This window comes from Typopeltis vanoorti, chromosome 2 (assembly GCF_054136105.1).
Source record: "Typopeltis vanoorti isolate ZY-2024b chromosome 2, IOZ_Tvanoo_1.0, whole genome shotgun sequence".
NCBI lineage: Eukaryota > Metazoa > Arthropoda > Arachnida > Uropygi > Thelyphonidae > Typopeltis > Typopeltis vanoorti.
This window is the reverse complement of record NC_143550.1, coordinates 39,671,246-39,688,864: the sequence shown is the minus strand read 5'-3', so window position 1 is coordinate 39,688,864 and position 17,619 is coordinate 39,671,246. Positions and strand designations below refer to the sequence as shown.

General features: G+C 33.3%; 1 protein-coding gene across 2 annotated transcripts in view; it reads left to right on the top strand.

Annotated features, from left to right (window-relative positions):
• Positions 1 to 17,619, top strand: part of SIDL (SIDL trafficking protein particle complex subunit 10) — a 248,066-nt gene that overhangs the window by 159,551 nt on the left and 70,896 nt on the right. For both annotated transcript variants that reach the window (XM_090411063.1, XM_090411072.1), the window contains exon 16: positions 12,440 to 12,684. In XM_090411063.1, the coding sequence (XP_090267189.1) occupies positions 12,440 to 12,684 (245 nt within the window). The remainder of the gene's footprint in view (positions 1 to 12,439; positions 12,685 to 17,619) is intronic.

Genomic DNA, 17,619 nt, shown 5'->3' with positions numbered 1-17,619 from the left:
AATAAGAAAGAAATTAGTTGGAACACTAAATTAGCTGTATACAAGACTGTGTTCAAACCAATTTTAACTTATGGATCTGAGAGCTGGGTCAGAAGTAAAACACTTGACCAAAGACTAGAGACCGCAGATATGAGAGTCCTGAGAAAGATTAGAGGCGTGAACAGATGACATCAATGGCAATATCATATTAAAAATGAGGATATTAGGAAAGAACTTGACATTGTCAGCATCCAGGAATGTGTTAGCAGAGCTAATCTCAGATGGTATGGTCACTTAAATAGAATGGGAGAGGAAAGATTAGCAAAACAAGTGTTCTCTGCCAGGTTGGCAGGAAAACGACCCAGAGGAAGACCAAGATATAGGTGGATTGATACGGTACAAAGTGCCTTAGACGATAGAAATATAAGATCTGATAATGTTGGAGTCTTGACAAGTAACAGACTGATTTGGAGGAAAATTATTGATAGGAAGTTAGTAATGATGTAATTTTTTCATGTAGTACTGTCATATCCTGTACACCCCTTGAGGGTACATGGCAGGAATTTGATGATGATGAAGTTTTTTTTTCTGGCTTTTGTTTTAGCAAATATATCTATAATTTCATCATAATTGATCGAGTCCATTACATCTGATTCAATGCAAAATAACGATAGGTCACTTGTTTTATTTTGGTGCAAGTTGCTTCTTAAATAATTTGTTATTCGTTTCAACACTGAAAATGAGCGTTCAACACTTGCATTTGAAATAGGCATCGTCAAAAATATTTTTAAAATTGTTTCTACGTTCGGAAAAGTAGACCTTAACCCACTGTTTATAAATTTGTACATATTTTTAATTGAACAATTTTCTTCCTTTATCATTATTAAAAATTGCTTAACTTCATCAGTAAATTTTTCTGGATCAATATCAGTCCCATAAGTTTGTAAAATTTTATCAATACTAGTCTTGTACTTGTCTTGATCTATATCTTCCTTCAAAAAAATGACAAACATATCTAATATATCGGAATAGCTTTTTGTTCTTTCATTAATATCCAAAATTAGTTTATCGCAAATGACATTAAAAGTGTTCACAACGAAATTTTGTTTCCCATGTAATATAATCTCAGTTAGATTGTGAAACTTTGTCACTCATTTTTTTTTTTCGTTTTTTAACTCTTTCCTTTTCATCTTTAAATTTTGTCTCATCTGTTAATAAATTCGCTTCTTCATTTACAGCAGCAAAGCTATTTCTTATATCTAAAATAAAACCAACTAAAGAGTGTAACAAATTATTAGCTAAAAACAAATCCATATCGGGATCTTGTAAGATTTACTAGTAGAATTTATTCGTTGTAAAATTTTGTCCCACATAACTGTTAAAATTGCTGTTTCTGGTTTGTCAAAATGTTCAGCCAATGATGAGCTCTCTAATTTAGAAATAGGTTTTTCATGAGGAGAAATGGATAGTTCAAGTAATGCGTCTTTAATTTGTTTATATCCACGTTTCAAAGCAAATATAGCGTCAGCTCTTGCGGACCACCTCGTTTCACTTAGTCTTTTAACTGTTAAAGATTTTTTTTCTAAATGTTTAAGGAGTATACCCCATCTTCTTGTTGAAGATGAAAAGTAATTATATACATTTCGAATAAAACAAAAATATTGCACTGCTTCTGGACAAGATTCCGCAGCATAGTTGCCAATTAAATTTAATGAATGACTAGAGCACGGTATATAATGTGCAGAGGGACTACGTTTTTTCAGCCTAGCTTGTAAACCTGTATAGATACCTTTCATATTGGCAGCGTTATCATAGCTTTGCCCTCTGCACATTTTTATATCCAAAGATAATTCTTCTAATTTTTTTAATACTACCTCTTCTAAATATAAGGAATTGTGTTGTGTAATTATGATGAACCTGATAAATGTTTTTCTAATCAGAATTTGCGGCAACATACCTAAATACCATAGCTAGTTGGTCATTATGGGCAATGTCTGGAGTTGAATCGAATATTATTGCAAAATAAGCAGCTTCCTTAATTTCTGATATTAATATTTCTCTTGTTTTTTTAGCTATTAATGCTATGAATTCATCACAAGTATGGTAAGAAAGATAATTTGATCTGCCAGAATCACAGTTGGGGTACATTTTCATGTGATGTTTTAAAAAATCATCAAATTCACTTAAATAATGTAAACACGATAAATAATTTCCTCAAGAATCAGAAAAAATATCATTTGTATTTCCTCTAAATGCTAGCCCTAGTTTACTCAGTAACTTAATGGTAGCTATTATTCTTTTTAACACGTTCGCTGCCACGCTACTTTGGCATGGTCTGTTCCCCTACGCCGAGCAGTTTTCCTTCTTCAAGGTCAGTACGATAATCTCGTTACCGGAGGTAAACGTCCTACGAGTATACTCGTAGTTGGCTTGTACGGAGCATATACGGTCTATGAGAATACACAGTTTTGATGCTAGCCCCACAAGCCAAGCATTTTGGCTTCTTCAAGGTCACTACAATAATCTCGTTCCCGGCGGTAAGCGTCCTACGAGTATACTCGTAGCTGGCTTGTGAAGCAGGTTCACCTACTACGAGTATACTCGTAGTTGGCAGTGAACGTGTTAAAACCTCTCTCCAATAATTTTCTTCAGATTGTATTTGTTTGATCAATTCGACTAATTACAGAACTTGATTTTCTTTTGCGATATGTGCACATCGCTCGTATATGCTCAGTAGAATGCTCGTGTTCACATAAGGTTCGTGTTATATTTCTCCAGTCATTAAAACCCTTCATTAAGCTATTATTTGACTTACAAACAATCTACAAGCAAAACAGTAAATTGCTTTGCTGGTTTCTGAAAAAATTAGCCACTCTTGTTTCTCCTTTGTTCCATTTGCCTTTTTACAGTAAAAATGTGATCCATTTACATTTCTGACATATATTCTATTGCGTTCTGTGTATTCTTTTTTTAAATTTTCGATTTTACCAACATTCTGGGGCATATTTATTAAAATATGCTTGATAAGCTATTCATTAATAGTAAGTGGCCACACTGCTGTATCAGTAGGATAAGAGATAGTTGGCTTGCTGGTAAGTACAGACTCTGATTGAAAATTTTCTTTAGAATCCTCTTGATTTGTTTCATTTACTTCTTTCTCTCCTATGTTTTCTACATCATTTTGATGTTCTTCATTTTCACTTTCATTTCCTCCTGATAATGATACCAATGTTTCGTTTTCATTCCGAGAACTGTGAAGTACAACTTCAGTTCTACGAAATTCTTCATTTTCAGAACAAAAGAAAGACAAAATTGTCCCCTTTTGGCTATTTAGCTGTTTTTCATTTTCTCTAAGTCGTTTTCTTTTACTAGCTCCAGATTCAAATATTCTTGGCATCATTATGTGAATTAATCTATCAAAAGTGAAATAAATGTTTATTAAATCCAAAATAAACTATGAATAAAATAAATAATTACGTTAAAAGCTTAAAAAATACAAAAATAGAAACACTAGTGTATTGGTTTTGTTAAAATAAACGAGTATCAGTAAAATAAGATTAATCATTAATTGAATAATATATTCTTACCTTTATATTAATATATTCTTAAAAAATGAACTGAAAAATCAATTTAATTTATAAATAATAATAAACTTGAAATTCAAATGCTCTATTAATGTGATATAGAAACTGCTCTTACCCAAATAATTAATACAGATATCAGCAGCACACAAAAAAACCTCTGTTGTCACTGGAACGTATTTCAAAATGCTTTCCAAACGGCCAGGACGTCTATAAATGTCCAGCTAAATCTGGATATGATTCAGCCCACTTGTTGAAAGAACCAGGATAAGAAGTGCAATTTGACTGTCATGTCCATTCGAAGGTGTGATAAACCCTCACGCTGAAGAGAATGGTTAATCGGATTATCTCACTTTCGTAGCTGCCTCTCACTTGCCTATAACAAGAAACACACTTCCAAGAAATGCACATTATAATGAATAGAGAAATCATGTCAGAAAAATTATTCACCAAGATTCTAATATCAGCAGACATAACATTTTTTTCTAGATTAGATATCTAAAATAACTGAACCTTTGCTACTATTTTACACTATAATGAATGGGTATGTTCCCCAAGTGATTTACGTTTGTAACAATTGTCTTGCAAACGATTTATGAAATAAATTCTCTGAAATATCTGCAGATTAATTAGGTCTATACCCCCCCCTCCCCGCCAAAAAAAAAGAAGATTATGAAACGCATATGCACCTTTTCTTTGAAATTAATTCAAATCCTCTTTTTCAAGATAATTGTATGAAATAATTTCTAATTTTTCGATAATAAAAGTGAAATTGATTATTATAAATTAAGAAATTATTTTGGCATAAATAATGTATAAGCATGTAAACACAATGTCAGTATTTCTGTTAGGATATCTGTAATCAACAATTGAAAAGAAAACAAGACATTCTTGATGTATTCTGCACTACAGCTTGAGGCAATTTAGTGCGACTTTAGTGTTCTCCCCTTTCTTTCTCAATAGCTGAGAGTAATAATCCTTCAGCTTTTCCTCCAGCTAAGAGGATATTACCAAGTATTTATAAGACGTAGATTATTTCAGAAATAATAGCTTCCAGCAGCAGAAGAAGTAATATTTAGATTTTTTTAAAGAAAAATAAACAAAAATAATACTACTGAACTTTCTTTTGTGTGGTATGCATATAAACAATTTTGCATGGTAAAAATATAGCATATTATTTCTAAAATTTCACATAATTTCAGTAGACAATAGAACAGCTGGTTTTAGATTGCAAATAAATAGTACAGAATTAGAAGCTTCATGGTACAATCTGATTGCCGTAGATTTTGAATACTGTCTAGTAAAGCTTACAAACCTGTAGAAATTTGCAGTAGTTATGCAAATGCGTTCCAGGAGAGGATAAGGGGGGGGGGGGGGCATTAGAAAGTCTTCAAAATGAGCAAAAAATTTGAATCATTCCGTATATGATATTTTTCATATTATATTTTCAACATATCTACGAGGATATGCACTGGATATTATCGTAATATGCATAATACAAATAAATAAAAGACGAAGGCGAAGAATCACTGCTAAAATATCATTGGATGTAAATTTTTGATACCAAAAAGACTAACAATCGGAAACAGAGTCATGCAATTTAGCATTTTAACATTTTTTTTTTATTTTGTCTTTATGAATAACAAAAAATCGTTTCTAAAACTGAAATGTGGTGATCCATATAATGCTATTTGGCTAGAAACAAAAGCAAAAGGACATATTTATTTCAATAAATATTATTTAAAAATATAAATATTTGACATAATATTTTCGATAAACATTAAAGAAGTATAAACAGTTAATTTTAATTTCCAAAGGGCTATTTACAAAAATATCTAATACAAAATATATAGAGACAAACAAGGCTATTTTTTACAACATTCTTATGGGACTTGACCTAAGTAAAAAAATCTATGTATTGGAATATTTAAGCTACAATCAAGTTTTTACAATATTGATAAGAATAATAGTCTAAAAATCCAGGTAGTCCAGCAGAAACCATCTGTGACAAAATGAAACTAGTTTATTTATTTAAAACCACAAAAATACAAATTGATTAAGTATATCTTTATAGAGTTCATAATTAAAAGGACTCATAATAATAATAATAATAATAATAGATTTCTACAGATGCGTCTCATCTTGTTTTGGTATTATCAAGTTATTCTGAAGCATTATGAATTTTGCTATTTTATTATTATGCCGCTAATATTTCTTCAAATGCAGCATTTTTTACAACAAAACTGGCTAAGTTATGTTGAATATATCTGTTCACAAATACTCAAAATCCCTTTGACCTTATAAAAAGGAAGAATGCTGATGAAACTTCATCAGCATTCTATCTGTTAAAATGCAATTACCCTCCCCTCCCCGCAGTTAACGAATTATTGTAATTATGCACACTGTATTTCTTGGATTGACCCTTTTTTTGCTGCACAATTTACTTATTGTGTCTCTTCCCAAATAAAAACGAATTTCACATGTGCGAAAATAAATGATCGAAATCTTTGTTTGCATTGGAAATATCATGACAAACATATTTTTTAAATAACATTTATTGAAATAAATATGAAATTTTGCTTCCTTTCCTTGCAAAATAAGATTATATGGGTCACACATTTCAATTTTAGGAACGATTTTTTTTTATTAACAACAAATGGTGTTAAACTGCATTACTCTGGGTTTCCGATTGTGAGTCTTTAATTTATATCCAGTGGTATTTTATCAGAGATTCTACGCCTTTGTCTTTTGCTTAAAACTGCAACAGTATACTTAGGAAAAATAACAATTTCAAACAAAAAGAAAGTGTGCACATGTTATCTAGCAGTATTTGTGTGTGTGTGTGTGGTGATAATTTTGGGAGGGGGAGTTAGCCATTAAAGGCGAATTAATTTTGTTATGAAAATTTTTGAAATAAAATTTCATTTTGATGCATGCACCTACACATTTCAAAAGATAAATTGTAGGGAAAATATCGCTACTTCAAAACTGCTGTATAATATCTAAATTAGCCGAAAATATGTACATAATAGTTGACTTCATAACTGCCGTTTATTTTGATTTGTAGTGAGTGATTGGGGGGGGGGGGGGAGAACCAAGAAAGTTGAATGCAAAAACCTACAGATTATGTTATAAAAATTATGCATTACATGATATGATTCAAGATTTACGTATGATAACTAACCTTCGAACTAAGATTATGAATAAAATAGAAAACTTAATTTGGAACAGATGGAGGCTGTATTCATTTTTAGATTCGAATTTTCATGAATTTATAAAATAATTGTTTGATAAAAATAATTATCTTCAATTGAGTTCTTGGAGAATTTTTAAATGTATTGGCAATTAAAATAATTAGCAACAAAATTCATAGTGACACTGATCTTCCAGAGTGATACAATATGAAATGAAGAAAGTATGAAAGGATTTCTTATTTTATGCTGGCATTAAAAACTATAATTATATGATATAAACAAGCAGTAAAATGAATATAACTCATAGGTATTTAGTCTGATAACTTAAGATTCCGGTTACCGAGCATTTGGCAAGCGTTTCTTGCTGTAGGCCACAGAACATAGCTACTACGTATGCCAGGTAATGTAGTTAAGTGTTCTTTTCAGCATGAAGGATTATCGCACTTTCTAATGGACATGATGGTCAAACTACACTTCTTATCCATGTTCTTTCAGCAGGTGGACAGAATATTATTCAGGTTTGCTGGACGCATATATACATCCAGCAAAGAAATGGTACGCTTACATACTTGAATTTTATGAAATACAAGCGTTCCTGTTAGTTTTATGTTCTAAGGAAAGAACAATGTATTTCAAATGGAAGCGAGAAGCCTCACAAATTTTTCAGCAGCTTCTAGTTTTTATATTATGAATTTAATATTTAAAAATAAGTATTTTATTTTGCAACTATAACTACGCTGTTTTTTTATTGTTCTTTGTGAGGAGTGAGGTTTTAAAATGAGGCCCCATCTTGCGCCTAATGGTAAATACGGCCCTGCCTAAGAAACATTAGGCATTTCAGTCGAGGCAGAGAAACTTGTTTCTCAGGCACCTCTGCCTTGACTTTAACCTCAATCCTTTTTTTAAAATGATCTTTAATAGACTCTGGCTTGCATAAGAGATTAAACTAATAGTACTGTAATTCTTGCAGTCCTTCATATTCCCCCCCCCCCCTTCTTGTGCAGTGGAATGAATTTGACTTTTTCGGTCTCTAGGCCATAATCCTGTCTTTCATATCGTTAAGATCAATCTATTAAATACTGTACTGTTATCCCTCCATCCCAGTGTAGCCCCAATTAACTCTGCCTGGATCCCACTACACACATGGAGCCTTACTGTTATTAAGATCTTTCAACTTCATGTCTAAGCAGTGGTTCTCCTCCAAATTTGCCTTATCCTCTCTGTTGTGAAGTTCTTTACAGTACTTACTCTTTCCATCTGTTTTTCATTTCCTGTTTCTCTGTTTGTACTACTCCATTCCTGTCCGTGATGACATTCAATTTGGCTTAAACTTATGCTTAAGGTCATGAACTAATCCATTTTTTTATAATTATGCCTCCTCATTCACATTTCTTAGCATAATATTTTTCTTTGCCCTTCCTAGTGTGTTTTCTGAATTGTCTGTTATTTCTTCATCAGCATCATCAAGATTCCTAATATATACCTTCAGGCAGTCTATGGAATATTATAATAGTACTACATTAAAAGTTACATCATTCGGAACATCTGATTGACAATTTTCCTCCAATCAATCTGTTATCTGTCATCACCCTAGTATTATCATATCTTATATTTCTGTCTTCTATGGAACTTTTTACTGTATCAGTCCACCTTGACTTGGTCTTCCTTTGGGTGTTTTCCTGCCAGCCTGACTAACAACACTTGTATTGCTAATATTTACTCTCCCATTTTTTTTAAGTGACTGTACCTGATATTAGCTCTGCTAACACATTCCTGAATGCTAACAATGTCATGATCTATTGTAATTTTTAATATGATAGTGCCATTGATGCCATCTGTTTATTCCCCTAATCTTTCTTAGAACTCTATATTTGTGGTCTCCAGTCTTTGGTCAAGTGTTTTATTTCTAACTCAGCTCTCAGATCCATAAGTTGAAATTGGTTTGAACACTGTCTTGTATATAGCTAATGTAGTATTTTGACTAATTTTTTTTTATTCCATATAAATTTATTCAGTGGATTTCCTACCATATCTGATTTACTAATTCTGTTGTCTATTTCCATATTTAATTTGCCATCTTCACTAAAAATTGTGCCTAATAGCAGAAATGTTTTACTTGCTCTCTGTTCCAGATGCTGTTGATTTTTTCAATGTTTTTGCCTATTTTCATTGTCTTTATCTTTTTATTGCCGATCTTCATAACAAATTTCTTATAGTAGTTATTCAAATTTAGTTAGGGATCTTGCAGACTTGTACTGGATTTATTCAGAATTATAACAACATCTGCATAAAGAGCTGAGATTAATATCACCAATTTTGATGTTAGGATATAATGTGCAACAAGGGTGCACATTATATCCACTGTTATTCATTATCTATATGGATCATCACATGCTGAAGGAGAGTGGTGTTGATCCATATAGATAATGAATAAGAGTGGATATAATGTGCATCCTTTCTACACACCTGATCTGATCTCAAACCATCTTCCTGTACTTCCTTCAATTCTAACTGCTGACTGACACCTCAAATAGAAACTGTGTATTGCTCGACATAATATCCCATTTATGCAATATAACTGAAGTATGTTGAAGAGCTTTCCTTTTGGCAGCTTGTCATATGCATTTTCCAGATCTATGAAACTTAAATACAGATCTTTGTTATATTTCCAAGATTTCTCAACTGTCTTAAAGTAAAAATGTGATCCTGAAGACCTCTATGTGGCCTGAAGTCAACTGGTTCTTCACCGAGCTTCCCTTCCACAATTTTTCTTAGTTGTTTCTTAAGTATACTCGCATAATTCTTACCAGGAACACTCAGTAGAGAAATACCTCTTAATTCTCACATTCAGATTTATTTTCCTTTTTTATAGATTTGTACTATGAGCATTCTACTCCAATCATCCGGAACTCAGCCAGCTGGCCAGTCCTTCTGATTTATATAGTGCAGCCACTGTAAAACCTTTATTCCTTCATACTTGAGCATTTCTTGTCAAATCACATCTACTCCAGCTGCCTTTCCACATTGCAGTTTTTTACTGACTTTTTTCTATTTCAAGTATTGATATGTATACTTGATTGAATGCCTGTTGAGTGCTTTCCACTACTGTGCTGTCATTTCTTGTTTCATTTAACAAATGTTCAAAGTAATTACTTCATACATCAAGGATATTTTTAAAATAATCTCTAGTTTTCATGTCACCTTTATCATCTCTGATTATTTTACAGTACTCTTTCCTCCATTTCTAAGTTTTTTTCAGTAATCTCCAGAACATTTTGCTAACTTCCTGATATTTAATTTCTATGTTTTTACAAAGTCTTCCCATGAATTTTGTTTAGCTAGTGTTTTACATTTGTCTCTGTATTCTATAAGAGCACAAGATGACATACTTGCCAGGAATTTTCAATATACTTTCATCTTTTTCTTTGCTGCCTCTTTTGACTTCTGAGTCTGCCATGGAGTTCTGATTTTTCTATCTTTGTCACCACATGCCTTTCTAGCTAAATCAATCAATGTTTTCTTCAAGGTTTGCCACTGAAACTCCAAGGTTTGTTCCTTTAGGTGGAAGATTAATTTCACTGCCGTATGAAACCACTGCTCTGCTTTTTGGAGGCCTGAAGTGGCTTGAAAATTTCCATCTTTGGTCTAGAGCAGGTTACGTAAAAATATATATATATACATTAAAAAAAAAAAAAATCCTTAGTCCACCCACCGCACAAAATGTACTATAGGTTTACAAATCACCTTTCATGGGTGGGAGAACATAAAAAAAATTCATTATTAGTTATTGAACCAGTAATAAATATTTCTGTAGTAATATACAGAAATATAAGTCGTTACAATAAAATTGTTAATTAAAATTATTAAAATAGAAGTCAGAATTCTCCCCCTCCAAAAAAAGACATTTTTTTTTTGTTGCCTGCTAAAAAATGAAATGTGGAGATAATTATTTCAGAAAATTAAATATATTTCATCAAAATGTATGTGTTCATATTAATTTACTCATAGTATCATGTCATCATTAAATTTCTCTCTCTATATATATATACACATACATCCTCTGTCCAAAAAGAAACCGAACTTTTGATAGAAAATAAAACACAGGCCAATTATAATTATTCAAATAATTTATTTCAATCAATATACTCTCCCTCAGTTTCAATGTAGCTTTTGGCACAGTCAGTTAATTCATTAAATGAGTTTTTTTATATCGGTTTTTGGGATGCTGTTGAGGGTCGAGGTTACTGCCGCTTGAACATTTTCAATGGTGTCGTATCGCTTTCTTTTCATCGGCAAATGAAGTCGGTGGAAAAAAAAGAAGTCACAGGGTGCTAAATCAGGTGAATATGGTGAGTTTTTGAGCAAAAACAAACTTGTTTTTGCTCAAAAACTGTCTCACAATGTTCGAACGATGAGATGGTGCATTATCGTGCAAAAGTGACCAGCCTGCCTGCCTGCATCACGATATTCATGCCATATGCGACGAATTCTCGCTATCAATCGCTTCAAATCTTCGAGATAAAACTCACCATTGACCGTTTGGCCAGGTAGAATGAATTCTTTGTGGATAACGCCCTTGGAATCGTAGAAACAAGTCAGCATTGTCTTTACTTTTGACTTCTCCAAGCGACTTTTTTTTTCGGATGCCCCTCTTCTGGTGCTCTCCACTCAGCACTCTGACGCTTTGTTTTGGGCTCATACTCAAAACACCATGTTTCATCACTAGTAACAGTTGTTTCAAGGAAGTTTGGGTCCTTATGAATGGTTTTAATGAGGTCCTTGCAGTGTTCAATTTGATACATTTTTTGTTCGTCGGTGAACTTGTGGAGAACAAATCGCGAATTCAATTTACGAAGGCCCAAACTCTAGGTCAAAATGTTGTGCACAGTTGATTTTGGGATCCCCAATTCATCTTCAATCAATCTCATGGACGATTTCAGGTTTTCTTTGATGAAATCGCACACTTTTTTTTGGATGTCAACTTCGCTCTTTCCAGTTTTTGGATGGCCTGGCTTTTCGTCATCCTCAAGCATCTCACGACCACTTTGAAATCGCTTAAACCACTTGTAAACTTGAGTATGGGATAAGCATACATCACTATATGCTTTTTGAAGCATTTGATTCATTTTGCTAGAATTTTTGCCAAATTGAACACAAAAGTCAATCGCAGCTCTCTGTTTGAAACTCATTTTTCGACCATTCGTCAAAAGACACTGCCACTCTTGGCACTGTAACTCGAACTTCTAATGAAACAAATGTCATAAACAGTTGACGCAACACTAATGAAGGTTGCTGCTTTCGGCAACAATAAGATACAAGAGGGGGGCGCCACTAGTTTTTATTTTTGAAAAGTTCGATTTCTTTTTGGACAGAGTGTATGTATATAAATATATAATATAACCAATTTTATTTTTGTAACAGAGAATTAAATTCTGTTGCCTAATTTTCTCTGATTATTTAGTAGTACATTACATGAAAAAGGTAAGTGGTCATAGAGAAGGTGTAAGGTATCTATCCTAAACCGACCATAATCATCTTTGTGAACATCCAACATCTAAAAATGCCTTGTTAGATCCCTGGATCTGATTATAGCAATTAAGGTTTAAATCAGTAAGAGTTCTTATTGACACATTAAATATATTTGTGTAATATATAGCCATATACACATTATTTTTTCTTTTTTAGAAAGATGAAGGTGAAGAAGAAGGATGGTTAACAAAATTGTCTATTTCTTTGCCTAAAATTGAACCTTTTAAGACCTTCACTTCAAATCTGAAAGTATTGGCTCATTTTGGGCCTCAAAAGAATGCAAATACTCTTGAATATAGAATACTAATACAATGGCCCTGGACAACTGGTGGATGGAATGTACCATTGCAATTTTTGCCTCCATTTTTAAGTACACATAAGCTGCATACCTGTGCTGATAGGTATGTTCTCACTGCCATTTTTGATTATATATATCTATCTATATATATATATATATCTATATATGTTAAAGATACCAAGCTATTTTAAACCTGGTTTTACCCCATTTTCCCAAGTAAGCAAACAGACAAACAAGTCAAGTTTGCACCTGCACATACTGCAAGACCAAGGCAACTCATGGTAAAAGTAGAATAAGCTCTGATCACTAATCTTAATATTTACTCTTAATGCAAAGCACATCTCCTGGAGGAGATGTATGATGCTTTGTATTAAAGGCAAGGGGCCACTACCCAGACCTGTTTTGACCTTTATTGAGGTCTCATCAGTGGGAGCCAGGCTAGAAATACCAAGATTTTAGTAATACAGAGCTTATAAGTATTTTACCAGAACAAGTTACCATAAGGTGTTTTAACCTTATTAAATGAAAATCTCAGGAGGAGATAGCTCTGGGTAGTGGCCTCTTGCCTTTAATACAAAGTCATACATCTCCTCCAGGAGATGTGCTTTGCATTAAGAGTAAATATTAAGATTAGTGATCAGAGCTTACTCTACTTTTACCGTGAGTTGTCTTGGTCTTGCACTATGTGCAGGGTCAGCTAGACTTGCAACACTTGCAGGCGCAAACTTGACTTGTTTGTCTGTTTGCTTACTTGGGAAATGGAGTAAAACCAGGTTTAAAATAGCTTGGTATCTTTAACATTTATTATACCCAAGGTAAAATACTTTCTATATATATACACACACACACACACATATATACACCAAAAGAAAAATTCCTGTTTTTGTAAATAATTGTGGCATGAGATGTAAAATAGAAAAAGTCTGTTTATGACATTTGTTTCATTAGAAGTCGAGTTAAAGAGTGGCAGTGTGTTTTGATGAATGGGCGGAAAATGAGTTTCAAACAGAGAGCTGCGATTGACTTTTGTGTTAAACTTGGTAAAAGTTTTAGCAAAACGAATCAAATGCTTCAAACAGCGTACGGTGATGAATGCTTATCCCATACTCAAGTTTATGAGTGGTTTAAGCGATTTCAAAGTGGTCGTGAGATGCTTGAGGATGACGAAAAGCCGGGCCATCCAAAAACTGGACTGAGCGAAGTTGACATCCAATAAAAATTGGACTCAACATTATAAAATTTAGCATACAAGTGTGGAGTAGTCTTGGACACATGCTCGTTAATGTCTATGGTGATATAAAAGGAGTTGTGTGTTATTAAATATGATGTGCAATATCTAGAATCTTTGTCTTGTTTACAGTTCTTAGTGTAATTTTTATATCTCAAGTAATGTTACTATTTACTAGAAAACACTGGACTACCATATACTCATATACGGGGTGATCCAAAAGTCACAGAAAAAATAAAAATTCAATAATTCGAAAAGTGTAGACAGTAGCACGATGCGGTTTTCATAGAAAGACATGGGATTTTTTTTAATAATGGAAAATTTTATTGCCAGAATAGTTACATTTGTCACCAACAGGTGGCGCTGTAGCGGCCCCTTAGCTGCTGCCTGTCACTATTTAAACCATGAGGTATGTAAATTTCAGATGTAGTGAATACTGAAGTTAAACTTTCAGCATTTAACATTTATTACTGAAGTTAAACATTCTGCCAAGGTGAGGCATGTTATCGTTACAAGATAAAGTACTTTTAGTTAAGCTGTATTATCAGAACTCCGAATGTGCAAGAGAGACAAGCACTCCATGGTGTAACATTCATGCAGGATGGAGCACTTCTGCACATCACAGGTCCTGTCCAGCACCTGCTGCGATCGACTTTTTGGCGATGTCCTGCCATCACATTGAACATTTGTAATCCTAGCTGCGTTGCGAACTGTACTGTGCCACTGCACAAACTACTAACACAACTGAAGCGTCACTTGTCAGTGGCAAAAGTAACTATTCTGCTAATAAAATTTTTCGTTATCAAAAAAAATCCCATATCTTTCTGTGCATTTCTGTGAAAACCGCATCATTCTACTGTCTATACTTTTCGAATTATTGAATTTTTACTTTTTCTGTTATTACTTTTGGATCACCTGGTGTGTGTGTGTATATATATATATAGACAGTGGTGAGCTATGGAAATTTTAACAGAGGGCTCGCATCGTCGACCAAAAAAAAAAAGGCCTAACTTAGCCCTTATAATACTTATATTGCACTTTGTAGAGTTTCTGACAGATACGATAATTCCTGTAGGATATCAATCATTAATGCTAGATCTTTTAAAAATTCAAAATTGAGAAGTCAGTTTAAAACACCCTTATATTTATCGTTTGATGCAAAATGCTTGCATAAAGCTGGGTAATTTCTCCATGCCGCAAGAGCCATTAAACTGCAAGCTGCCCATCATGGTTCAAACACACGGCCAATCTTTAAAATTTCGATACCAAGGTCTTTTGCAATCGTATTTAATTCTCGTTGATTTTTTGGTGATCGATGATAAAAAGCATATAATTTATTCATAAATATTTCAAAATGATATATTTCTTTAATGTTTTTTTTATCAAATCATCCAATGCAGCATTTCTCAACGTTTCTAAGCCCAAGGACCAGCAAAATGCCTAAAACTATTCTACGGACCACTAAGTTAGAGGCATAGCTGGATGGGGGGGGGGGGGGGCAATACACCCCCAGATGGCACTTTTTTGGCATTTAAGAAATCTTGCCATACTGTTTATAAAACAGCAATTGAGTAATGGAATAGACTTCGACAATGTTATCGATGACTTTGCGAACAGAAAAGCAAGAAAAATAACATTTTAGAATGTTGGAAATAAACATAGTGTTTTTAATTTATTTCCCTATACGTCGTTTTGACTTTTTGTAATTTTTTTAAAAACCTATGTAGGAACTGCCAACATTTCAGAAAAACTGAAGCATCTTTTGAATACATATGGAAACATAATTAATTAAATTGGAAGTAAACGATTAAAAGTGTACCATCATTGAACAAAGTTTTAATTTTTATTAAACAAATAAATAATATGATATAATTATGTTACTACATACTTTTAATGAGATGGTTGAGCTTCTCTGCCCTTGCAAAGTTGCTGGATATCTGGCTCAATATTGGTCAACTTCAGTTGAAGATTGGCACACACACACACACTAAGACGATTTCAGTATTTGTTTTTATTTAAAGGAGCGATGAAAGTCCTTTCTCACAAAGATAGGTTGTAGAAAACTGCATGATGATTTTCAATGCTTCTTCAGATAATTCGGGAAATTCACTTCTCACTGAAGGCTAGATCCAAAATCAAGCCAAACCAAGATCACAGAATTGCATTTTAAGTCCACTGTCACTCGAAAGCTCAATTAACTGTTTTTTTTTAACAAAAGGTTGTTCTCGTGACTGCAAGCCTGAAATGGATCGCGAACCCACAGAAATTTCTTATAAAAGTTATTCAGAAAGTATGTTTCAAAATTCAGTTTCAAATTTTTGAGGTGGTCACAAACCCTTTCCAGAAACTCAGAATCAACAAAAATATCATTTCCACTAAAAAGGATTCCAATGTTGGAAAAAGTACAAATTGTCTGTCTTTCACATAATAATTCATAAAACCACTTTTTTCTCGAATGCCTTTATTTTCTCGTAGGCATCAAGAACAGTTAAAGAATTTCCCTGAAGGGAGAGATTTAATTCATTTAATTTTGCAAAAAAATGTCTGAAAGATAGGATAGTGTTGATAACCATGCTTCATCAACAAGGATGATGCAAAATCAGAATTACGTTCATTTACAAGTAATAAAACTTCATGTCTTAATTGAAATAACCTTGTTAGTACTTTGCCCCTGAAAGGCCAGCGAATTTCAGAATGAAGCAAACGTTGTATATATTCGCTGCCCATTTCATCACAGAGTACTGAAAATAACCTGTTATTTAATGGTCGAACTTTAATAAAATTAAGTAGCTTTACAGCATTGTATAACACAGCTTTAAATTCTGGAGGCTAACGCTTCCCTATGTATGAAACAATGTACCGAATTCATGTCCAGAGCTACTTCTTTGACCATAGAAACAACTCCACTATGCCTGCCTGTAAGGGCGAGAGATCCATCCGAACAGAAGCCTATACATTTTTCCCACTGGATCCCTTTGTGTATTATGTAATTATCGAGAGTATGAAATATTCCTTTCCTGGTTGTTTGGGATGGCAAAATTCTACAAAACAGAATATCATCATGAATGTTGTTATCATGCGCATATCTTACGTAGCATATTAACTATGCATCATTTGTAATGTCACTAGTCTCGTCTATTTGTAACGCATAATAAGGGCTCTTCTTGACTCTTTCGATTAACTGAGATTCTATGTCACCTGCCATATCATTAATTCTGCGACCAACAGTGTCATTTGAAAGAAGAATCAAATCAACATCTTTTAGTAACTTGTTGCCAAACATAGTTTTTACCACATCTTTTAGAGCTGGAAGTAGCAAATTTTCCCCAATAGAATGAGGTTTCGCTATGCACAAACCTAACAGGTAGGATGCTTCTAGTGCCTTACTGTTAATGGAATCCATGGCCAAAACTATACCTTTCTCTTGATGTAATATCCCTAAGCGTCGCTGAAAAAATTCAATTGGCTTATTTTTCACATCACAATGTTTAGTTTCTAAATGTCATCTGAGTTTTGCTGGTTTCATGCACTCGTTCGACAACATTTCATAACACAAAACACATTGAGGTTCCTATTCATTTTCATCTCCACACCAAGTAAACTCGAATTCCAAATATGAACTGTTATATTTCCTACTGCATTTTTTCTTTGAACTGCTTGTTTCTTCTACTTTAATAGTATCAGATTTACTCGCAGTTACAACATGTGTATCACAATTAGGGTTAGCATCAACTTTCATTTGCTCTTCTTTTCAAGGTCCTAGTTCTAAGCCACTTTTCCATTATTAAAAAAAAAAAACGTTTCCGAAAA